At 35.9% G+C, this 25,591-nt stretch overlaps 3 protein-coding genes and 1 long non-coding RNA gene across 4 annotated transcripts; 3 read left to right on the top strand and 1 right to left on the bottom strand.

Annotated features, from left to right (window-relative positions):
• Positions 1–1,448: 1,448 nt before the first annotated feature.
• Positions 1,449–16,782, bottom strand: LOC136807249 (protein mago nashi homolog). Its single transcript, XM_067063850.1, has 6 exons — positions 16,634–16,782; positions 7,819–7,877; positions 7,524–7,580; positions 7,323–7,376; positions 2,286–2,368; positions 1,449–1,812 (listed from the first exon to the last, which is right to left on the bottom strand). The coding sequence occupies exons 1-6, from the start codon at positions 16,722–16,724 to the stop codon at positions 1,713–1,715; spliced, it is 444 nt and encodes a 147-aa protein (XP_066919951.1). The 5' UTR covers positions 16,725–16,782; the 3' UTR covers positions 1,449–1,712.
• On the top strand, positions 2,775–4,241 carry LOC136807068 (dynein regulatory complex protein 1-like). The gene is made up of 3 exons (XM_067063636.1): positions 2,775–3,230; positions 3,635–4,097; positions 4,180–4,241. The coding sequence occupies exons 1-3, from the start codon at positions 2,775–2,777 to the stop codon at positions 4,239–4,241; spliced, it is 981 nt and encodes a 326-aa protein (XP_066919737.1).
• On the top strand, positions 4,246–4,736 carry LOC136807251 (uncharacterized). The gene is made up of 3 exons (XR_010846660.1): positions 4,246–4,335; positions 4,456–4,515; positions 4,658–4,736. It is a non-coding gene; the product is annotated as an uncharacterized lncRNA (long non-coding RNA).
• Positions 16,783–16,976: 194 nt separating the features above from the next.
• Positions 16,977–25,058, top strand: LOC136807250 (uncharacterized). The gene is made up of 2 exons (XM_067063851.1): positions 16,977–17,307; positions 24,904–25,058. Exons 1-2 carry the CDS (start codon positions 17,063–17,065, stop codon positions 25,016–25,018), a joined length of 360 nt encoding a protein of 119 aa, XP_066919952.1. The 5' UTR covers positions 16,977–17,062; the 3' UTR covers positions 25,019–25,058.
• Positions 25,059–25,591: the final 533 nt, after the last annotated feature.

Raw genomic sequence — 25,591 nt, 5'->3', positions numbered from 1 at the left:
TTATGATTTATCCCATGTGAAGGTGCAGTAGTGTACCAAGTATTGACCGTCGTCTAGGAGATCAGGACTAACTCCAACTCGGTGCTGTGTTTCACTTAATGAAAAGTAAATGCTACTTTTCTAGGACTAACCCATACCACGTGAGGGTCGTTGGGTGGAAAGAAACTCTACAGGCCGTTAAGCGACTGCGCGACAAATCTGTGCTAGTGTCTAGCAAGCATGCAAGGAATAAAAACTTTCGGGCTTTGTTCTTTTTTAGGAAAATGATTCAAAGTCTGACGTCTCGCGCTTACAAGGTTACCCAGGCTTAGTGAGCTCAAAGCCAGACTAATTTCATCAAAATTTTATGCTTTGGTAGCTACGCAGTTCAGGAAGTTTTAAGCAATTCTCGAAGTCTCAAAGACAGGCTACACAGATTTCTCGTTACATGCATGAATAATAAAGATATAGGAATTAGAGGATTTTGACGGATTATACTTAGTAAAATTCTCCAGCTCGGGTTTTTCCGTGGTAAGTCTAAACATTTTAGGGCAATATAACCACTTAGAAGCACTTAATTTCTGGTCTGTAAAAAGCACACAACAATTACATGTATTCTTAATTCTTTGCATGTGTCAAACTAAGGAATAAGGTTCAACTTTCTTTAATGTCGAGATACAATGAGAGACTTTGTCAAATCTTTGATTAATAACTTGGAAATTTCACCGTTTTTGGGATCAAATCTTACCAAAAAAACATGCTTATAAAGTGCTGACAAGACACATTTAGCCCTTATATATTCCCCAAGTGCCTCTCTGAGTATAATATAAAGAATCGAGTGGCTCTAAACCTTATTAAGAATCATTTCACTCATTCATTTCAGACAAAAAGGCCAATTTTGAAAGAAAAGGGTAAGGTACGGAAATTGTACTCTGGTCTGTAAAATACACATTTTTACTGCAAACTTATTGAAAATTTGCAAAAACAATTTGTAATGCCTTTTCTAAGAGCACATAAAGTTTTGATATGTTTAAAAGCATATTTCTTGACATATGACTAAAAGAATTGCATCACTCAATGAAAGCCCGCCTACAACTGCAGCCAAACCTGAGAAAACGAAAGTGATTTATATCCCGAGATAGGAAAATTTTCAGACCCAACTTTGTATCTCAAAATTAATCAGTATCAAATTTCCGATCGATTGATATATGATAAGCCTATATTTGGGTTGGAAAAATTTTCAGTTTTCGCTACAGGGGTCACATGACCAAAAATCCGCCATTATGGATATCCGGGTGAGAAATCCAGGTGGCCCAGAAGCTTAAAATATTCTTATTACCATAAGGAACAAGAAAAACCCCAAGAAAGTTAGTCCACCAAATGGATAAGATACTTCCCGGCTCGTACCTGTATAAAGGCTCACAATCGAGACGAAGTGTAATTAAGAAAAAAATGCAATGCAAAATGCATTTTAATTTAAAATTTGACCAACTTATGTTTGCGTTTTAGAAGCTACATAATTGTGACATATTTACAAAGCATCCAAATAGGTCAATAATGATAATAGTAATGACCATTTATAGTCTGTTTTAATGTTTTTCAACGATATGAATAAACGCAATGTCCAGTAATTTCAAAATGTCATCATTCCATTAGGAATAAACAACATGACGTGACGTCAGCGGTACGGTGTAATGTTCGTTATATAAGTTTCTCCCGACGAACCATAGGTTTTAAATGGGTTTAATTTTGAAGTGAAGCCCGATCAGCGAAAAGACGAGGCATTTTAAGTCTTGAACCAAGTAATAAAAACATTTCAATCCTTCAGGGTCTCTACAAATAAAAGAAAGATGGGAGGTCATCAGTAAAGAACTGTTTGATTCGAATTTCATGGAACTGAAGAGTTCTTGAGCCATCGAGCGCCATTTTTAGATTAAAGGGATAATCAGATGGTTTGAGACATTTTTGCCAAAATGGTATGAGATCTTTTATGCCCAAATGATTTGAGATCTTTTTGCCCAAATGGCTTGAGATCGTTTTGCCTTACTCTTTCTCAAAGTCAAGATATTCAAGTTTTAATAACTTTTAACAACTTTTAACAAGAAGACAAAAGAATTCTAACGTAAGAACCGTGCAAGAAACAATTCTTAGAAATTTCAAATGGTCATTTCTCGATTTTGTAAAAAACGTTTGGTAAAAAGATTTGGAGGCTCAGGACTATGGAAGGAAACTACAGACTGTGTACATAAGATTGTAGTTTATAACAGCGCTATGTGAAGTGTAAAATTGCATGATGTGAGACTTACTTGCAGTTGTTGACATCGATGAGGGATCCAATCTTGGAGGTTGTGAATGAAATATGTTCGTCTCCCATCACGATCTCCAATTCCTGAAGTTAAGAAGAAAATCTTTTGTTTGGCGATGGAAAAACATGAAACGCGAGATAAATTCGGGAAAACAAACCCTAAGCAAAGCTGAAATTTTCAAATCAAACTTTACCTTTCGGCAATTATATTCCCGATATAGGTAGAGCTAAAATGAAATACATGAAAGGCATTTCGAAAATTGACGTCACTACGAGTTAGAATATTGTCGACGTCAAATTTTTATGACTTTTTGACGTCAAATATTCAATATTCAAAGTTTATTATTGAACGAACAGATGAAATGATCATTGAAACGCAAAACTTTGAGTGGAAAAGTTTCACTCTGGCGTTTTGCGATAGTTAACGAATAATTTTCGAGAGAAATTGGGAATTAATAGTTGATAAAAAGAAAAAAATTACAGTACGAAGATGGAGGATAAAGCCCCATCAATCGCAGCTTTTGCTGAAGTCCAAAAAGGATTTGAAAAAGCTGTTGATCTTCTACAAAAAGAAGATGAAGAATCGAAAGGAAAGATTGCTAGTTTAGTGAAGAAAGTTGAACAAGAATCAACCAAACGGAATGCATGTGAGTTGAAATTGAAAGAAAAAGAGAATGAAGCAGATAAGCTTCAACAGACAATCGCTGATATGAAAATCAGTGAAAAAAACAAAATCCAAATATTGAAGAACGAACTTGACAAACGTCGAATTCTCATCGAGGAGCTGTCAGATCAAAACAATTCGAAGGATTTGGATGATTTGAAAGCGAAAGCAGATGAGAAGAATAAAATGATTCGAAGTTTAAAGAAACGTGTCAAAATCTTTGATAAGGTTTTGACCAAGAAACAAAAAGAACAAGAAGATTTCATCAAGAAAGAAAAAGAGGTAAGAAAAGACTGAAAGATACTTTATCGAAAACATTCCTAACGTACAAGGATCTTTTGTAATTCTCTGTAATTTTCTTTTTTTGATAAGCTGTAAAGCTTGTGACAGAAAGAAAGATAATTTCCCATAACAATTTTAATTACAGTAAAATTCAGTTAAAACCAGCAAAGGAAAGTACAGTAAAACCTCTAATTCACAGACACTCTAAAAGGCGGACACCTCTGATGAGCAGACAATTTCATTTTCCCCGGCCGTTTCCTAGTCAAATCCTCATAAAAAAGTTTCTAAAAGGCGGACACTTCTAATTAGCGGACACTAACCCCTTTCCCCGATGGTGTCCGCTAATTAGAGGTTCCACTGTATTTCCGAGCGACTTTCTTTAAAAACAACGTTTATTATTTTAGATGCAGCTGATGTTGCGTAAGAAACTGAAAGCCTTGAAGAACGGTACACAGTCTGTTGCTAATGACGAAGAACTTAAGCTAGTCAAAAAGAAATATAATGAAGAAGTCAGGCTAATGAGAAAGGAGATTGAGGATTATGAGGCTAGGGTTCAGAAAATGAACAGTGAACGATTTGAGTGGGAAAGTGAGAAACAGAAATGTGAAGAAGATTTGAAAGTCCTTTTGAAAGATCATGCTCAGAAAGGAGACCTTTTGACTGCTTGTCAAGCGAAAGTTGAGAAATTCAAGGAAAGAGAACGAAAGCACCATCAAAACTTCGACGCGTTAAAAAATCTGTATGAAAGATTGGAGCAGAAATATAAAGACACTTTCAACAAGGAGCGACCTGAGTATGTTGGAATGATTAGACGAGTGGAATCACTTGAGCTGGAGAATCAAAGATTGAGAAAGTCTTTATCACAAAGTAACAACAAATATGAGAGCTTGCTTCTCCTCGATACCACCCATCAAGAAGTCATCGAAGAAAATGTAACATTGACATCAAGAATCCAAAACATCGAAGAATGGTTCGATGAAGCTTGGGCTGGCTTTCGTCTCGAAGTTTTGAACTTCGAACAAAAGTTAGAATTGAAGAATGAAATTATTCGACAGTTAAAAGGCGAAAGCGAGCAAACAAACAAATCAACACCCTTCCGCAAAACGTGAGTATAACAACCACCCCCTGATCATTCTATATAAGATTATTATTTATTAGAGCTAGCACCCGACCTAAACCCTTTAAACTGTACTTTCTCCAACAAAATTCTCATCTTCATTCATAGGGAATCAGGAGTTTTCTGTTTACAAGCAATGGAAGAATTGCAACATAAATTCAAACTGAGGTAAGCATCATTTTTTAGCTGGGTTCATGTCAATCTAGAGAAAGTTAGATACCAGTTTATTTTATCAAGTTTAAATGATTAAAAAACTTAACCTCAGTTCCAGAAAACAAAATGTGCAAGGAATTGTCTAATTTTTTTTTAGCAAACGACCTGATTGGTACATCAAAGCTGTTAAAGATCTTATTTTTGAATGTTCAATTCAACAAAATTCAAAACAAAACACAGATGAAGTTATTTTGCCAATCGAAGATGTTGAAAAACACAAAGACGATACCTCTGAACCGAAAGTTAAATCAGAGGAGGGAGTCGAGCAAAACATGAACAAAGACTATGAAGATGATTTCGAAGAGGCGAGCCACAGTGAAAATTCTTCTTCGACAGCAACAAGTATTTCTGAAGAGGTATCTGGTGAACAAAAACCTTCTACCATCAACTCTGGCTGTGAATCATGTGTTAGTTCAGCAAGCTCTGGCGATTCTACCAAGATTGTTACTACTGACGACAAAACATCTCCAAGATCAGAAAGTTTCGTTGAACAAACCGAAGCCGACACTTCCTTGAGTGTCGTTGATGAAGCTGGTTCACCACGAGATGTTATCAGAAGTGAGTTGCCACAATATGTTGCAGCTCAATTACAAGATGACACCTCAAACGGTACAAACGATATCCCGAAGAAATTCGACCATGAATCAAAAATTGACGTAAAGCCACCGCAAAAGATTCTCGCTGCATCAGAAAATGAAATCAAACAAAGCGTTGATGACAGTTTGGCAAGATTAACACCAAAGAAATCATCTAACTTGAAGCGAAAAATCTCTCCATTGAACGGAACAAAGAAATCAGTCTCCTTCGACCAAAAAGTCGATTTGCAATACTTTGATGAACAGAACACTCCACTGACCAAGAACAAAGAGTATGTTGACATTCTCAAGGCACCAAACAGCGAAACCTCGAAAATCTTTGGTTCAGATAACAGCAAACTAAAGCCAGCTCCTGTTCGAAAAGTCTTACGAAAAACATCCCTGAATACCATCCAATCAAGACAATTCCACAACAATTGCCAAAACGGAACAACTCTTTACCAAAGCTGAACAAAATCCCATCAAAACCATTAACTGGTGAATCTAAACAAGAGAAAATCACGGCAGCCGATATTTTCGGCCCCTCTTCATCGAAAAACATCCTTGATGAAGAGAGTGACGCATTGTTTGATTCCAACAACTTGGACGACGCTATGGATTTCCTCTTGAACATGTAAATACATAATATAACCATCAAAATATAACATCAAAAACAAATTCTACAAGCTTGATATTTACATTTTTATTGAATGGATTTCCCTTGAATTTATTAATGAAACCTACCTTTAAAGATGAAATAAATCTAACACGACCTATATTACCAAATACATAGCTATCAAAGTTAACAGATCCTTTACATTACATGGATAATATTCGATTAAGAATCCTTAACGAATTTCTATGAGTCGTTATATGCATAATTTGAGATGCCTTGGAGTTTTTACAAGATATTTCACTAATTGGTCATTTAAAGTGATAGAGATGACGCGTTCTTTATAAAAAGTAATAATAGTGAGGTCTGTTAGCACATAAAAACGTAAGAATACTTCAGATGGTGATTAAAGCATGAAATTTGGCACAGATGATCCTTAGAGGGTCTAAATCTTAATTTTAAACAGTAACACCAAATTTTGCCACCTGGCCACCTGCCAGATGACGTCATCAGGTGGCTGGGCAAAAAATTATTTTTTTGAAAATACTCAAAATCTGATGGTTTCAGCGGAAAGAGCATGAAATGCTGATAAAAATTGAGGTATAAAACATGCCTTGAAAATTTTCCTATCAAAAGTTATGGAGGTTGAAAGTTTTTTGATGACGTCATGATAAGCCTTTCCAGGCAAAACTTAAAAACCTCGTAATTTTGGTACAAATTGACCAAATTTCATGTTTTATACATGAATTCATATCAAAATTTATTGCTTTTTCCGATTCCGATGTTCAAATTGAATTAAAAGCTTTAAATCCTACAGAATACTAAAACTTAGATTTTGAGCTTTACAAGGCAAATCAACACAGCGTTCTCCCTTCAAGAGCACAGTGTACAAACCAACTAATTTTTTTGGATGTTTTAAGCCTTCCTATGTTGTTTAGACCCAAGCATCAGATGGAACTTCAAATTTTGACATGGACTCATGTATAAAACACTAAATCTGGTCAACTAGTTCCGTTATTACGGTATTTTAGGTTTTGCCTGGAAAGGCTTATGATGACGTCATCACAAAACTTTAAACCTTCATAACTTTTGATAGGAAGATTTTGAAGGCATGTTTTATACCTTGATTTTCATCAGCATTTCATGCTCTTTCCGCTGATACCATCAGATTTTAAATATTTTCAAAAAAATTAATTTTTGCTAAGCCACCTGATGACGTCATCTGGCAGGTGGCCAGGTGGCAAAATTTGGTGTTACTGTTTAAAATTAAGTTTTAGACCCTTTAAGGATCATCTGTGCCAAATTTCATGCTTTAATCACCATCTGAAGTATTTTTGTGCTAACAGACCTCACTATAAGATTCTTTTATTACATCTTAACGACCAACCAAATCAAATAAGAGCTTGTAAAAACTCCATGTCCCCATAATTTGGGAATGCAGCTCAAAAATCTGTAAATGATTTACCTTAAATGATTTTTTAATTAGTTTAAGTAAGGTTAATTTGAAGGAGATCGAAGTCCAAAACCAAATTTACATTAGAGCAACATGACAAAACGAGAAAACATGTTTTTACCTGGCGACCAATACGATCTGGTTGTGGCCATAAGGCATCGTCTTCTTTCAGCAGCTAAGTAAAAAGAAAGTCATTTTAATGGGTTTCTTTGATAAAATCAAATATTTTCCAGTACATTATATAAAAACTTTGAATCGTCATGTACTGAGAGTTCGATCTACTTGGGAAGATTTGGCCTCTCTTAAAATTAGTTCAACTAACCTCACTGTCTTCAATAACTCTTTTAACTTCTTCAATACACCTCTTTGCACAAAATACCTGAAGAAAAATTCAAAAAAAGTGTTATAATATTATTTTACATTATTAATTTTTACTCTCAAAGGGTACAATATATTAATATATCAAGACCACCTTGAATGTGGCAAAAATGGGAAAACAGCCTTTTTTTCGAAAACTAATTTTCTGTCTCTATCAGAAGCTGCCCTGGTTGTTCTTTTTCTTTTGCAGATTAAAGTAATTATTACAGAAATTTAAAACCCTTTTAAATTTAACCTACTTCTTTTCGGATCATGACATCATTTTTGTAGTTTGAATTATTTGCATATCGAAGAAGACCTGTAAATGAAAATATAACATAGATTATTAGCAAAGTTTATAAGCACATGCTGCAACAGTATTTCATATAGTTTGATGGTTACAACTGAGATTTAAATGAGAATAAGATTTATCATAGATGACCGTAAAATGTGACATAAAAAGAACTACAATTATTTTGAATTTCAGGTCACCTAGTCCCTACTACTTTGGAATGTCTAATATTCACCCACAAACTAGATTATTAGCAAAGTTTATAAGCACATGCTGCAACAGTATTTCATATAGTTTGATGGTTACAACTGAGATTTAAATGAGAAATAAGATTTATCATAGATGACCGTAAAATGTGACATAAAAAGAACTACAATTATTTTGAATTTCAGGTCACCTAGTCCCTACTTTGGAATGTCTAATATTCACCCACAAACTAGATATTAGCAAAGTTTATAAGCACATGCTGCAACAGTATTTCATATAGTTTGATGGTTACAACTGAGATTTAAATGAGAAATAAGATTTATCATAGATGACCGTAAAATGTGACATAAAAAGAACTACAATTATTTTGAATTTCAGGTCACCTAGTCCCTACTTTGGAATGTCTAATATTCACCCACAAACTAGATTATTAGCAAAGTTTATAAGCACATGCTGCAACAGTATTTCATATAGTTTGATGGTTACAACTGAGATTTAAATGAGAAATAAGATTTATCATAGATGACCGTAAAATGTGACATAAAAAGAACTACAATTATTTTGAATTTCAGGTCACCTAGTCCCTACTTTGGAATGTCTAATATTCACCCACAAACTACATTATTAGCAAAGTTTATAAGCACATGCTGCAACAGTATTTCATATAGTTTGATGGTTACAACTGAGATTTAAATGAGAATTAAGATTTATCATAGATGACCGTAAAATGTGACATAAAAAGAACTACAATTATTTTGAATTTCAGGTCACCTAGTCCCTACTTTGGAATGTCTAATATTCACCCCAAACTATGGGACACTACTATCAGGGGGTATGCACTCACATAGTGGGTTTTTAAGGGGGGGCTTGATACCCCTCTGCCCAGCTGTAGGGACAACTGGTGGGTGGGTATGGTTGTTCAAAATTTGCATAGCTCAAAATCACGTAAAATTGTTATAAAAGTAAAAAAAATTAAAAGAATCTGTACTAGGTTTCATTAACTAATTATTAAATCATAATGTAAATTTCTTATGTAAAATAACATGTAAAACAGTAAAAATATTAAATAAACAAAAAACAAGTGATACTTTTATGGACCTACCTGCTTATGCATTTAACACATTTATAATTGATATCTACGTGACGTGACCATTAAACAATCATTCAGAACACAAATAGTGACGATCTATTAAAATTAGTCGTTTGTTTCTTATAAAAAAAACGTTTAGAAACCAAAATTTCATGCTCTTGAAATATTCTTTCATATTCAAGACTTTGTGAGCAAAAACAAACATCTATCTCTTCAAAAAATTGAGTAATTTGGCTAAGAACATTGATGTATGCTTATTAATAGTGATTCTTATAGATAAAGATGCGTTTTTTTTTGCTGAAAAATTCTTCTTTTACAAAAATCTGCTTCAGCCATCTTTTACCTACTTTCATGCAAAAAATCAGAAAAAATTAATGATCCAATTTTTCACAAGGTCCAAAAACCCTTTTTTTAGCCGTTTTTTGGCCCAAATTTGGCCAAAAACATTTTCTTTCGAAAATCGGGCTCCGTTACATTCGAGGGTTTATAGTTATGCATGTTTGTGCAATAAATCATAAAGAATGAAAGAGCCAATCTCGAGAAAAGCTAATACCTAAGTAATTGATAATGTGCTTATAAAAAAATATCGAATTTGGCCAGTTTTTTCATGAAAACACGCCAAGCAACCCAAATTTCCTGTCTAAACACACAGATTCTTCAACGAAATTAAGTCCACCACAAAACTTTTAAAATTGTATTTTTGGCGGAGAAACTAGTTCCAAGTCTCCATTTATGGCAAAAAATGGCTATTTTCAGCTGTTTTCTGGCTTATTCGCGAAATTAAATCTACGCAAAATATTTCAAAACTCTCACTCGCGAAATTAAATCCAGAAAATTTCGCGATTTTTTTAGCTCGCGAAATTTAATCTTGCGAAATTTAACCCGGTTAAAGTAGGTGATTTCTTTACCTAACTCGAGATATTAATCCTTAAAAACAGTGTTTTTCAGCCAGAAATAGCTGTTTTGTCCACTTTTTGCGCTTTTGGAAGCTCAATATCTCGAGTTATGTACTGAAATCAACTATACTCTCAATATATCCCTAATCTTAATTAAATTAAATAGTTGAAACTGAGTTCTTTAAAATCGAAACAGGCGTATTACAAGGCGATCCACTTGCACCTTTCTTATTTATCATCGTTCTGGACTACGCACTAAGAAAGGCCATAAAGAGTTCTGATGGATTGACTTTGTTCAGACGAAGAAGCCGCCGTCACCCTTCAATTCATCTTGCCGACTTAGACTTTGCAGACGATATTGCCCTAATTGACGAAAGCATCAAAGAGGCAGAGCGTGTTCTCCAAAAAGTTGAATAAGCATCACAATCTATTGGCTTGTTTTTGAATATACAAAAAAAACAAATACTTGCATATCAACTCAACAGTAACCAAAGCTTCAAAACCATCGATGGATCAGAACTTGAAAAGGTCCAAGACTTCAAATACCTCGGCTCATACTCCTCCTTTGAAACATCTACTGAAGTCAATACGAGAATGGCACAAGCTTGGTCTGCTCTCAACAGGCTTGATAAATGCTGGAAGTCCAAAAACTCTGATAAAACAAAACTAAAGATCTTTGATGCGACAATCATGTCAATCCTTTTATATGCATGTGAATCCTGGTCCCTCAATAAATCTCTCAAGAGAAAAATTGCTGGGACCTACACAAGGATGCTGAGAAGGGTGAAAAACATCAATCCCCAATCACACACCACCAACAGAGTCCTCTACGGAGGGCGACCTCCAATCAGCAAAGTCATTCAAATCCGTTGTCTCCGCTTAGCTGGCCATATCATACGTGGTAACGGACCTGCAACAAAAATTATGTTCTGGGAACCTGAAAAGCCTAGGCGAAGAGGTCGACCAACCAAAACGATCAAATCACTGATATACTAAGACACCGGGTTGGAAGAGAGGGAACTTATACGGCTGATGCACGACAGAGATAGATGGAGGGAACACATCATGTCACCCCAAGTGGATGCCTAAAGTAACAAGCTAGATGCTGAATGGACCTACCTGATGATGAAAGTTAGATAGCAAGGAGAGAAATGAAAAAAAATCAGTCAAAAAAATATAGCGTTTAGGGAAAATGCATAACGCAATAAATTCATCATTTTTGTGTAAAAAACATAGAAATGAATATAAGGAAAAAATCCAATGAAAATCTGTAAAAATGGCGATTTCCAGACCGGGGCTCATTGGGAGTTCTGAAGCCGATACCAATTCTCCATAAACCAACAACAAAGAGCGCAGATTCTAGATAGATAGATCACTTCCGTGCCCGCCATTATGGGAAAGATCTGAACCTGCGAACAGCACCCAAAAAACCCGACAATTTTACTGAATTTACCGAATTTCCCGAATCAGGTTTTCTTAAATAAACAGTCTGTTGGACGACCCGAACGCAACATATTTTTGATTGCCGCCGCCAAAGGAGAAAAGGTCTAATTACTAGATTTGTCCCAAGATTTCACCAATTTTTGGCGTGTTGATCAATTTTTGGCGTGTTGATCAATTTTTGGCGTGTTGATCAATTTTTGAGAAATATTTTCTGGATGGATTTTGGGTCCAGACTGTCAGTAGAGCAGCCACTCTCACTGCCTCGTCAGTTTCTCACAGGGCAGGTCTAAACAGGTCTAAAACGCCTAATACCTACTACTTAATACTTATACCTAATACTTAATTAATACTGACTACCTAATCCGTTTGGATACTTTACAGACCAGAACTTCCAGGCCCTGGCTCTCATTTGCCTGTTCGAAATTTATATTCTAAGAAAATTAGTTTCGTGGAATGTGTTATCTAAAAGAATAATATTTGAATATTAAAGTAAATATTTTCTTCGCCTCGTATAAGTACAAAGCAAAAGGTTATTATCTTTATCTAGTTTTTCTTCCTTTTACTGCTCTCTCCATTATGACTTTGATTCAATTATAAGAACACATGTGCAAATATCCAAAATCAGTTATTCTTATACACCCCTGTCTCCTTTATAAAGATCCAAATGGATTAAACGTTACCGTGAGAGGTCCTAAATCCGACACCACTACTGCCTAAATCCGATGGGGTCTTTCATAGATACAAACTAAAATAAAAACAAACCTTTTGCTGTGACGCAACGAAGATACCAAAGTGTCAACTAAACTGAGAGATTTGATACACTGAACCAATTGAATCAAATAACAATAATTGCTTCTTATAACAAAAGATATTTTTTTATTGCAATATGCACAACGTCATAAATGACAACAGTAGTAACAGCATCATAAAAAAGTAATGCAATGTTTTGATTTTCCAAAGCACACGAAAATATAAAAGAGGTCTGTGTACAAGCGTGCTCATTTTGAAATGTTACGTAATCAAGCCTGGTTTTTATTACTTTACACTGGCACTTGGCTTGATTGCGGGCCTTCCGTAGATAAACATCCGGACGTATGGGTAGTAAAGAGGGCGTTAATAGTTGCCGCCTCATTGATTCCATGTTTCTTATTCAAATTAAGTGCTACCGCATCCGCCCTTTTTTCAACTTCGCGCCATTTTTGCAATTTAGTCTGTTTGTATCTTGATGGAAACCAGCCCAAGTTGTTTTGTATTTTTCCCGCACAAGTCACTTTTATTACAAAACTGTTATCGTTTTATAAACATGAACAACATGATCCAGAATAAAAAGTAATTATTTTTACAACTCACACTTTTTAATTACATTAATTGACATCTTGACATTAAAGCTATCTTGTTAGATGTTTTGTTTTGAGAGTTCTAGCAATAGTTTATCGTTCAACTTGGAGAGGGAATGTTTGTAAACATAGAATTTTTTTTCATAACAGTTATTTGGGGGGTCGGAATTAGGCAGTGGTGTCGGATTTAGGACCTCTCACAGTATTTAAACGTTATTTGAGATTAAATATATAGGTCATTTAATTGTATCCTTTTGTATTTGTCTGCATCATATTGAGTAAAGTGTCATACTACTTTTTGAGATTGGTTTCTAGGGCTTTATCATCTCTACTGATTCTTATAAATAAAACTAATATGAAAAAGCGCAGGAAAATGAAGTGAAGAGAAAAAAAGGGAGAAAACAATTATCATGTCTTCCAAACGCTGTAAGACAAAAACTTGAAATTTTTTTAACACCAAAATTTTTAACACCAAAGTTTTTAGGCTTCCAGAGCTGCCTGGGCTTACGCTGTAAGCTTACAGCGCTGTACTGGAGCCTTAGATACTTACTTTTTGATACTTTTTGAAGGCTTCTTTGTTCGTCTCAACAATCATCCAATTTGAGATATCCGATGATAGACCATGACTTTGATGCTATTTGAATCAGCTCTCCTAAGAGGAAAGTAATTCGGCAGCAGTGGCTCGTCCGGTAGTGAATTGAGAAAATGGTCCAATTGATGTTTAAAACTAGTTTTGGAGCAGTTTTTGAGGTTACGGATGGATTGTGGGAGGGCGTTAAATAGTCTGGGACCTTCTTCTGACAGGGAGTCTCTCCATATGTTTTTTTGCCTTATGTTCACCTCTTTTAGATAACATTTTCTACCCAGTCTCTGGTTATCGTAACTGAAGATGCCACCTTTGTTTTCAGCATAGTTAAAATTTGGTACAAGCTGTTCTAGGATGCTCCAGGTGTAGATAATCCTGTATCTTTCTCTGCGCCGCTCCAGGCTGTATAGTTTAAGTTCTTTGAGCTTCTCCCAATAGTTGAGATGTTGAAGTGTAGGGATTCTATTCAGGTAAGATTTTGAAGTGATTCCAGTTGTTGGATCAGATATCTTTTTTGAAGGTGACCACAGCTGGGAGCAATAGTCAATGTGTGGTAGTACCAGTGACTTCCAAAGAGTTAGCATTACTTGACAATCTCTTGTTTTGAACGTTCGATGGATCCAAGCAATGATACTTTTGACTTTCTCGATCTGGTTTGTAATGTGTTTGCTGTATGTCATGTTAACATCCAGAGTGACTCCTAAATCATTCACGTCCATCTTGGTTTCGATAGGAGAGCCAGTGTCTGAGAGGTAACTTGAGTGTTCTTTCAGTTCTTCATTTTTTCCGTATTTAAGATGTTCAAACTTCAAGCCATTGAGCTGCATGTTGTTTAATGATGTCCATTGATACACCACATCAAGGTCGTTTTGTAGAAATTGAACATCAGTGTTATTAGAGATCTCCTTCATTAAACGTGTATCGTCGGCAAATGAAGATAGAAATGAATGTAGGATGTTAGTGTCAATATCTTGGATCATTATCAGGAAGAGAAGTGGACCAAGAACTGATCCTTGGGGGACGCCAGAAATGACTTCTGCTTTTTTGGAGAGGATGTAGTCAACAGATACTTGTTGGGTCCTACCGGTAAGGAAGGATCTGATCCATTGCAGTAATTTGCCAGTTATACCATTTCTCTCGATTTTATGGAGTAAGATTGTATGATCTACACGGTCAAATGCCTTGCTGAAATCAAGGTAAATAACGTCAACGTTACGGCCTTTTTCAATGTGATGGATGAGTTGTTCTGTGTGCGAAAGAAGTTGGCTAAGACATGATCTTCCAGACCTGAATCCATGTTGATTATCGTTAAAGAGGTCGTTTTGTTCTAGATGATTTTGTAGCCGTTTTCTGACAATCTTCTCGAAGATCTTTGTTACATGCGAAGTTAATGCTACAGGTCGATAGTTTTCAGGTAGGCCTTGGTTGCCTTTTTTAAAGATGGGTGTGATGAAACTGGTTTTCAAAAGTTGAGGTGTGTAGCCTTTGTCAAATATATTTCTCCAGATTAGAGAGAGAGAGGGGCCGCAATCTGTGACTTGACTTGTTTTAAGAAAATTGCAGGGAAGCCGTCAGGTCCTGCTGCAGCATTGGAGGATAAGGTGTCGATCTCCTCTATAATATTTTGTTCTGAGAAGTCGATATCACTTAGATTTGGTTGATTTTCGGTGATTTCTGGCAAGTTATAGTTGGGTAGTGGTTCCATTCTTAGTTAAGCTTATTCTGAGCTCCATACAGGGCTGAGCTGGTTCCCAATGGTCCTAAACCTTGTAGGACACTCCTTTGCAATGGATTAGACCCATTGAAGTCCAGCGAAGGGGGCAGAACCGACGAATTTTCACTAAAATAGCTTATAGACGCTTAAAAAGCTCTATTTGAGCGTTTTTAAGGCTTTTTTAAGCAAAAAACGTAAAAACACAACCTTGCAAGCAAGTGAGCTACTTCCAAAGGCTCTAATTAGCATATTTCCATGGTGCTGAAGCGATTTTGAGGGTTTAGAACCGGCTGGGAACAGTAGTTTTGCCAGAAAACCGGTTTTTAGGCCTCCAGAGCCGCCTGGGCTTACGCTGCGCTGTACTGGAGCCTTAGTTAAGCTTATCCTGAGCTCCATACAGGATTGAGCTGGTTCCCAATGGTTCTAAACCTCGTAGGACACTCTCCTGCAATGGATAAGACCCATTGAAGTCCAAGATTTCTAAAAATAACAAGATATTTTTAATCCGTCACGGAAGGACAAGGTGAAAATGTCACGGAAGGACGTAATAATTTCTGACCTTGTAAGTGAATATGAAGATATGAAGGAGATTGCTTTGGAATGTAATTTCATTTTTTGTTAGGAGGTATATACCAATAGTTATAACTTGCAATAATATCAAGAATGGTGTACTTGCACAAAACTAGTGAAAAAACTTTTTGTCTTGAAATTGTCACGGAAGGAATTAGATATTTGAAAAAAGTTTCTGCTTGCATACTTTTTTGTTGTTTGACTTATTTCAAAATGAATAAACCTATTAAACGAGCTAGGGTATGTATACTTGTTTTAAAACAACATTTCATTTTTGATTAATCATTTGATTTTTTAAAAGAAGGTCCATTATATTTTAACACTTGTCCTTCCGTCACAAACCTGGGAGACGATAATTACAAGGTCTCAAAAGAAGGTTGTCTATTGCTCATTCCGACATCGACTTTTAACCTGACTGAAATTCGAGCCGTTACTAGCAACCCTGCGGGGCCCAAGCGCCAAGGCGCCGAGTATGCACCCGGCACAGTGACAAGCCATTACTAGCAACCCTGACCCTACCTAACTGTTAGTTAATCAATTCCAATCAACAAAACCCCCGGAAAATTTAAAATGTCGGAATGAGCAATAGACAACCTTCTTTTGAGACCTTGTAATTATCGTTTTCCGACAAACCTCACGCACTAGTTGTGTTTCGATATAATCACCTGATTACAGAGTCTAAAAGTGCGACTCGGTTGATTTAAAAGTTGAAATTGGAAAATTTAAGGGTCATTTAAAGAAAAAATCACAGTTACTTATTTTGTTTGTAAGATTTTTGATTTTGTGTTTTGGTTGACCACTTTTCAATTTATTAGCCCACAGACTCCAGGAGAAAAAGGAAGAATTCCGTTTTAACACACTGCATTTATTCCCTCAACTACTGATTTGAGTAAAATCTAAATGACTAATGCAAAAAAAATATAAAAGAGTTAATTCTTACCATCAGGACGAAACTCAAACTCTAGAAATTCATGCCCAAATTTGCCTTTGTGTCCAACGTAGTAACGACAGTAGAAATCTTCTTCCGCCATCTTGAATCGAGCGTGACAGAATGAATACGTGTAAAATAAAGACCTCAGAATTATTCTCTATCCCTTCCTATCATACCAGTGTATTCCGGTCATGCTTTTACCATGTCGACCCCGGCTCAAAATTTTGATATGTACAGGCTGCCGTGTTAACACTCTGTTTGAAACTTTAAAAGCTATTTGGACTTGTAAATACCTGTACATATCACTTCGTTTAAGCGGGAGAACCTAAACTGAACGCGGTGGAGAAATTCAAAATATTCACAGGCCTTTTCAGCTTTTTATATTTTCTTTTTAATTTGTTCGTTTAGAAATATATAAAGTTCAGAAGGTAGGCAGATATGACTGAAGAGACTCCAGATCAGGTTGAGCCAATGGAACAGGTCACTCAAGAACCTCAAGAAGCTGACACAACAGAAGAAACAAATGAAGCTGTTGATTCAAGCAAGACTGAAGAAGAAGACCCAAGAGTGGCAGAACTAGAGAAAAAATTTGAAGACAGATATACAGAAAAAGATCCTGCATTCAAGGCTGTTTTAGAAAGCAAAGAAGCTTCCCCGCCAGTTGTATCAAATTATGGTGGCAGGTATATATGGTCTATTATTTTTATTATATTTCATCATCCTAATCGCTAATGCATTAGACAGGAACCCGTCTGCGTATTTTTTTTAAATCTGATGAATACTTGACGGGTCAGAGCTGTGAGTCCGATTTTGGCCTCAAAAAAATTACAGTGGGAAATTCGAATTTAGTGCTGTCCTCACTAACTAAAATAAAAACCAAATTTCGGAAGTTGCGCTTTCTTTAAGAAAGTGTGACCAGTGAAACAATAGTGTTTTCAACCGTTATTAGGATATGGGAAATTCAAACTGTCAGCCCATACCATGCTATATATTTCGCCATCAGTATATAGAATAAGAAATCATAGCATGGATCTCCAGGCTACTAATGCATGGGCCACTCACTTATTGATTTTTCCCACGCATAGCGTCATTTTGACGCTATAGGGTGGGTGGGTTAGATCGAGTGACACTAAGAAAATCTACTAGAGATATCGATTTTCGAGGCCCAACAACAGATGTTCAAATTCCAAGAAAACTACCGAAACTTGGTCTAATGTCAACACCCCTCCCAGGCTTCGGCATAAGAAAAAAGAAGGCGTGTGATCATCGCACGCCTACATAGTAATTTTTAGTAATTTAGGCGTGCGAATCATGGCACGCCTCATTTTCTTTAGACGTGCGATCGCGTGCGATCGTTTTTTTCTTTTATTTTATAAACATCATTAACAATGATGAGGCACAAACTTTTGAACAATTCCTAAGAATGATCTTTTTTTTATCTACATAAAAACTAGACAACAGGAAAGAAGAAAGTGTATATTCAATCTTCATATTTGAAAAACAAAAACAGAAACCAAAAGAGCACTGAATAATCAAGAAAGAGAATACTTTACTTTAGGAAAACAAATGAGAAGAAGAATCATGCAGCAAAAGTAACTTTTAAGAAGAGCTAGTTTATTGTCATAAACCAACGACCTCATAAACATAGCATGCGAGAGGGAAGGAAAAAGATTTGAGAGAGGAAAAATCATACAGCAAAAGTGATTTTTTTAAAAAGGTTTTAGAGAGACGAAAAAACGTGCAGCAAAAGTTATTTTTGAGAAAGGCTTGTTTATTGAAGACCAAAGCATAGTATGAGAGAAAGAGGAGAGAGAAGATGTGTATCCATTAGAGTAACTTTTTTATAAGAAATTTTGTATACATATAGCAGTTTGAAAGAGTAAAGGAAAGTTTATCTTTCATCTATTTGGTTCTTATGATTAAAGTAGAAAATGATATTTGATCTTCTTTCAACAAGCAGAAAAAATATTTCTAGAATAAATTTTTGCATGTGCGATTGATTGCACGCCTCGCTAAGTTTTCATGATTTATGGCGTGTGATAAATTGCACGCCTAAAAGGCTTTTAGGCGTGTGCGGAGGCGTGCGCGTGCGATCGCACGCCTAATATGCCGAAGCCTGCCCTCCTCTAAATTTCGGCACCCTTTTATCAGCTGAAATTTATAGAAAGGTTGAAACTTTTTCTTTGCTTACGGTATATTTTCATACTTATTATTTTTCTGGTACAGTGTTACAGTCTGGGAAATCCTCTCAATTGCACACTTATGTTCCGAGGGCGTAAGCGCAGGACCCTGCCAACGCACCGGACTTAACAAACACGGACTTAAGAAAGTCGGATGTCCGGTGTCGGAGAAGGAAAGTTTTTCCCACCGGACAATCAAAACACCGGACATGACCAGTCCGGTGGTGTCCGGTGTTTCTTAATTTTTTGTTTCATAAATGTCCGGCGTCCAAGATTCCCTGTATACAACACCGGACTGACACCGGACTTATTGCGTCCGGTGTAGCAAAAGGATACTTTTTGCCACCGGACAAATACACCGGACAGTCCGGTGCATCAACAGGGTCCTGTAAACGCGCAATTGCATGGTTATAATTTACGCCCGCTCCCGCCCCGGTTGAAATTGCTTAGGGATTTCAAGGGGTTCAGAATTCTTTAATTCGGGCGAAGGCATGGTTTAACGGGCAATCCATTTTTACAGAATCTTCTTCTACGATAAATTTTGAGTAAAACTGCCCTAGGCTTTTGAAATTCAACAGAGCTTTCGGAAGGAATTGCGTGTCAGAATAATAAAGGGTGCAATTACACGCTTACCGCTTACCGCCCGTTTCAGAATAATTTCGATAAGCGTGTAATTACACCCTTAAAAATTCTGCCATTTTGATAACCGTGCAATAGACCCGTTGCATGTGACGCCAGTATGGATTCCACAAAATCTCGCGCTGAAGATATTTTTCCGTGCAGCAAGCCTCACGCCAAGCAAAATTTTATGTACCAACATTCAATTTTTCAATAAGGGTGCAAGATGGGAAAAGAGGCGCATGCGCCAACATAATTAATAAATTGACGCAAGCGTAAGCGAGCGAAAGCAAATTTTGCCAAATGGAAGCTAAAAATCAATGGATTATGGAGTCATTCACGCCGAGCTGGAATTATTACTTTACGCCAACTGAAAATCAAACAATCTTTGTAAGTACCCTTACGCCAATGCGCCAAAAACGTTTCAGTTGTACGCCAAAGAACTTCGCCGAAGAACTTCGGCGTTAGTTACACGAAATCCATACTGGATGTGACATCACATGTTTACATCAGCTCGTTACGACCCGCAAAACGGCCCGACTTTCAGAGGCAAAAAAGACAACAACATTAGCTGGAGGCACGCAGTTTATGTCAATTTTTTCAGGATCTAGAAGGAATTTTGAATAGAAATTTTAGTATGTTATCTAATAACTATATAGGATTCTTATACTAAAATTTCATGAAATTCTGATGAAGAGATTTTGAAAAATAAAATCAAAACTGCCTTTTTCCAGCAAGCGCTTCGTGTTTTCTGCCTCTGAAAAACCGTAACTATTTTGGCGCATGCGCATACAAACGCGAAAAATCAAAACATTGCAACGGTTCTATTGCGCGCTTACGGCCTCGGAACATAAGCGTGCAATTGAGAGGATTTCCCAGACTGTGTTACACGTAACTGCGCGTAAGCCAAATCGCGTATTACGAACAACCTCTAAATTGCCGAGTACAGGAGAAAATAAATTGAAGTTCAAAATGGCGGCCAAGCCCACGCTGACCGATGGCTAAATCTTCATGATGCACCGGCCTTGCAAGTACGCTGATAACTATCAAAAACCTTTGTTTTTCAATCAGCTATTGCAGCTCAATAAATCAATGAAATAATTTGAAATAAAAAGTAAACAAACCTTGAACCTTTCATACTGTAATCCAAATAAATAAAAGTATTCATCTAAAGTGAAGATTACATTTCAAAATAAAATTTCCAAGCCAACCTAAAGTCAGTGTCTGCCAACTAAAAATTTCTCTGCGGGTTAACTGGCAAGGAGTTACGACTTCAGACTTTAGATTCCAATTCTTGTATAGGCTGCAACTACACTGCCAAATGATCTGTATTACAAATACTTCCAAATGGGTCCATAAATTAAGAAGATGAAATTATCATCTAGCACGGGGGTTTTGTTTTTAAAAACAAACTTGAAAATAAAATTGTCAATGAACTTGCTACTTAAAATGTCACTTACTTACATAATTTAGGCGGTCATTGAAAAATTGTTCTATTTGCATCAGCTGTGGGCATCATATTTTCCGCTGATTTTTTCGTTGCGGAAATGCGGAAAAAAATCCGGGAAAAGCAATTTGTTCTTTTAAAGTATAGCTTTTTTCTCAATGTGAGTGGCCCCTTTTTATTGCTAAATTATGGCTTTTTTATTTTGTTTTGTTTCTTTTTTTGGACTTGGTTTATCACCAGGCAGTGTTAATCAAACAACTTCAAACAAAAAGTGCAATCGAATCAATCTAACGTAATCGAACGCGATCAAACAATTGCATAAATGGATTTTTGCTTGGAATATTGCGTTTTAGCAGGAATATACCTTTTCACCTTTCCATCCGCCATCTTGAATTGTATGCAAAAATACATGAACGAAAAAAACCGTGGTTGGATTTAGTTGGAAAGTACTGTGAATGGTCCTAAATCCGACAGCCCTGCCTAAATCCGATGGGGTCTTTCAAAGATACAAACTAAAATAAAAACAAATCTTTTGCTGTGACGCATACCAAAGTGTCAACTAAACTGAAAGATTTGATACACTGAACCAATTGAATCAAATAACAATAATTGCTTTTTATTCAAAACATAATTTTTTATTACAAAATTGTTAAAGTTATTAAACACCAGCAACAGATTCAGAATAATAGAGGTACTTAATTTTACAACTCACACTTTTTTGATCACATTTAATTGACATCTTGACATATAGTCATCTTGTTAGATGTTTTGTTTTGAGACTTCTTGCAATAGTTTATTGTTCAACTTGGAGAGGGAATGTTTGTAAACATAGAATTTTTTTCATAGCAGTTATTTGGGGGGTCGGATTTAGGCAGGGTTGTCAGATTTAGGACCACTCACAGTATAAACCTAACTCTTCATACAAAAATTACAGGAAACACAATGTTTGGACTCAGTACCCTATGCTGCACTCAAGCCCTTAAGCCAAAGTCCCGCAAAGGTGGAACAAAAATCAGTTTTTTGAAGCTCAATCCTCGTACCGCGCTAAAAAAGGGTAGACTGAGCTGTGATAGATCATTTCGATGGAACTCATAACATAAGCTCCTGAAAATATTATATGTAATGGAAACGTAATATCAAAAATATGTTATTTAGAAGACTTGAACGACAAATCATCAACCCCAAATATTGACAACAAATGACACTTAAAATTATGTAAATAATGATTTATCTCCAAGTATGAGGTTTTGTACACCAATTAACAATAAAATATTCTAGATATGATAGCACATGATAAGCAATGGAGAAAGTTGGACAGAAAAATTTCACTTTTCTTCATTTTTAGTTAGGACCAGCCTTTTGAAGCCAGTCATGGGTGGGGTCCCCAAACGCTTTTTATAATTTTTTAGCAGTGTAACATCAATCTGCATAATTTCAAGTTATTATAACGGAACCGTTCAATGCAAAGCTTTTGGATTCTCAAAATAAAAAAGTGCTATAAAGTTAATTTTGAGAATAATTTATTTTATCTATTTCATCCCAGAATAGTGTAGGGTATCAAGTAGGGACAACAAAATGCTAATGACATTTTCCTCTGAATTTATAAATACTCAGCTGTTCTAGGGGTTTTTATTTTGCTTTGGACAATAGTCTTATGAAAAGTCGTTTAGGAGAACTCAACAATTTATTGAATAAGAAATTATTCCAGCATATATCACTTTCCCTCAGTCAACTTGCTGGATAAATCATCTTGTCACTAGGTAACAGTAGCTGTGTTGTAAAAGGCAAATCAATCATATAATGTTATCAATATCATTGGGAATTACACTTAAAATTTAATCCTATTCACACTAGGCTTTTAGGGGCGGTTTTTATCTAGTGGGTCTATTTGGCACACAAGATCCTTGTCACATAAGGTAACTTTGGACAAAAAAAAATTATTTTTGATGAGATCACTTATCTTATATGCCCAAAGTGAGCAAAAGCCGAAAAATTTTCTTTGTTCTTATAAATAGCTAACGCATTCTAAGAAAGACTTTAGAAAAAAAATTGCCTGAGTCTAAAAGGCTTATTTTATCCTTAATATTCAATAAAAAATAACGGTTTAAACGATATATGGACCATTCAAAAAGTACGTACGCTCTGAGTGGGATTAGGAGGGTATTACCAAAAGCGTACGAAAGCGTACAAGGGGGAGGGGGAGGTCAGGTAGAAGGGTTTGTACGCTTTGACATTTTTCAATACAACGAAATTTCAGTCAAAGTTTGGTTAGATCTTCTGATTATATCATCAACAAAGACAAACAGAAGTTGAACTTATTTTAATTTTTCTCAAAATCCCCTAATTTACCTTTGTATAGACTGTTTAATACGATCTAAAATTTTTTTGAGAGGGGGTCATTTCAAAAGCGTACGTACGCGAAAGAGGGGGTAATGCCAAAGTGTACGAGAGCGTACAAGGGGGAAGGGGTGGTCAATTTCGACGATTTTGAGCGTACGTACTCTTTGAATGGTCCCATATTTGACATTAAAAATAAATTTGTATAAATTTTTGTGATACTTTACTGTCAGAAATGTCATCATGCTCAAGGTGTGAAAATTTTTAGGTGTCAAATTTTAATTGAAGCTAAATAGAGGTTAGAAATTTACAGAAAATGTCATGGCAAAAGCTCTATTATTTTATTATTCCAGAGGCTATTATCATTAATATGACAGGTCTTGGAGGTCTCCGAACAGAAAAAGCCCCCCCCCCCCCTAGGACGAATAGGGTTAAATCAGCATAAAATTTATTTTGAAAATGTTGATTTAGCATTTAGAATATGAACGTTGATGAACTAAAGTTTCTCACTGCTGTCACATTTCGGAAACAATTTGGGAGGCTTGGTCAGGCAATTTTGAGGGGGGAGTAGCTCTAATGCCATATGCTTTAATCAAAATTCTAGACGTCTTTGCAAACATTCGACAATTGGCAACAAATTTCAGTGTTCGAGGAGTCTCCCTCCCCCTTTGTCTACAAAGCTGGAGAATTGCAAATATTATGCCATGACCACCATGATAGACACCAATAGCTCTGTAGACAGAAGAATGGTATTTCACGGTCTTGGCTCAGCGCCAAGCTTTATTTTTAGGGGGCTTTTTAGTATTTTCCATGAGTAACTGTAGCTCAATTTTAAAAGTTGTTGTGCTTTTCCAGAAAAAAAACGTGTACCCCCAGTTGAGGAGGTCTATTCCTTTGTTGCTGGAAATGCTTTTAACTTCCAGGCAATTTTAGGTTTAAACCCCACTGGAATTTAAAAAGCTACCCCTGTGAAGTTCCAGTTTTTTTTGACAGATTTTTGTATATTCTATTTTATTCATAGAATTATATTATTCTATCGACCTAATACGAAATAATTTTAGATTTATAAATAATTGTCTAATCTTCATCTGTCGTCCAGTCGTCAGAAGATATGGACAAACCATAGATTTAAAGCCTGAAGGGCTAGATATCTGATATCTTGCTTTGGCTGAACAGCAATATTTTTTGCGATATTCACTTTTTTTTGTTTGGAAGAGCTTAAAGCACTCCATCTAGCCCTTCATGCTTTATAAATCTATGGGACAAACTAGACATTGTTTTGGTCTTTGTCGTAGGTTTTCGTGCTAGGCGAAGGTTTGTTCTAGGGCTTCCTCTTACATGCCATTTTCTAAATTAATTTCCTTTTGGCACATTTCTTTAATAACTTTTATTACGTTGATGGTGAAGTCGTCTGTAATGCTAAAGCCAGCTTTCTTGAATTGTTTCAGCTTAGGCAGATTTTGCATTATCCGTTCTTTTTCCTCCATATGTCTGTATATGTCAGACCTCCTCAACAGGGAGTATACGTTTTTTTTCTGGGAAAGCCAATTTTCTAACATTCATTCCTTTTTCTCTCCGCTAATTTTACCTTGCAAATCACAGAATGACAGCTGTGATGAGATATGGTTTATTATTAACCTCAGTGCAATTTCTGGTGGACGAATACTTTTCAATTACTTCCTCCTTTCTTTTTCCAGCTCCGATAGAGGTCGAGATAGAGATCGCAAACGATCAAGGAGTCGTTCACCCACTGCAACAATCAAACGTAAGGGAATGTTTGATTGCTACTCTTACTTTGTATATTACTATTAGCTTTTTAACATTTTGTAAATATATGAAACACACTCGGGAAGTCGCTTTCTATTAATTTCATTAAAACTTCCTCTTACTAAAGTTTTATTTAAACGACTCTTCAGGTTATCATATTGCTTGAATCAGCTTGAATGAAAAATTTTAAGGTAACCCGTAGGCTTCTGATTTACTTCGAGTAGGGTGTTGAATGAATCACCAACACTTTGGAGGGTTTTAGTTATGTTAATGTCGACATGTAGCCAACCAAGCTCTGTAAGAATTCCATATCTTTTATCATATCATCAATTAGATCTAATTTGTTGTTGTTATTTTGGGAGGATTTTTTTAATAGAGTAGGAAAAAACAAACTGGTCCATGGATGCATGAATAAGGGAAAATTATTGTGGAATCACAACAGAAAAACCACCTGCTGTAGAAGAGAAGGAGAGATTGTACAAGTGATGAATATTTTAAGAAGGTATTTGAAGACGATACAATCGGCGTATTGTGAGATCCCTTTGTTTTTCAAAAGAATTCTTTGAATAAAGAATGAAGATTTTTATTAAATAATTTATGTTGATAAAGAAAAGTGGA

The sequence above is a fragment of the Clytia hemisphaerica genome, unplaced genomic scaffold (genome assembly GCF_902728285.1).
Source record: "Clytia hemisphaerica strain Z4C2 unplaced genomic scaffold, Clytia hemisphaerica genome assembly, whole genome shotgun sequence".
Classification (NCBI taxonomy): domain Eukaryota; kingdom Metazoa; phylum Cnidaria; class Hydrozoa; order Leptothecata; family Clytiidae; genus Clytia; species Clytia hemisphaerica.
The sequence above is the reverse complement of the archived record's forward strand: the minus strand, read 5'-3'. Positions and strand labels throughout refer to the sequence as shown.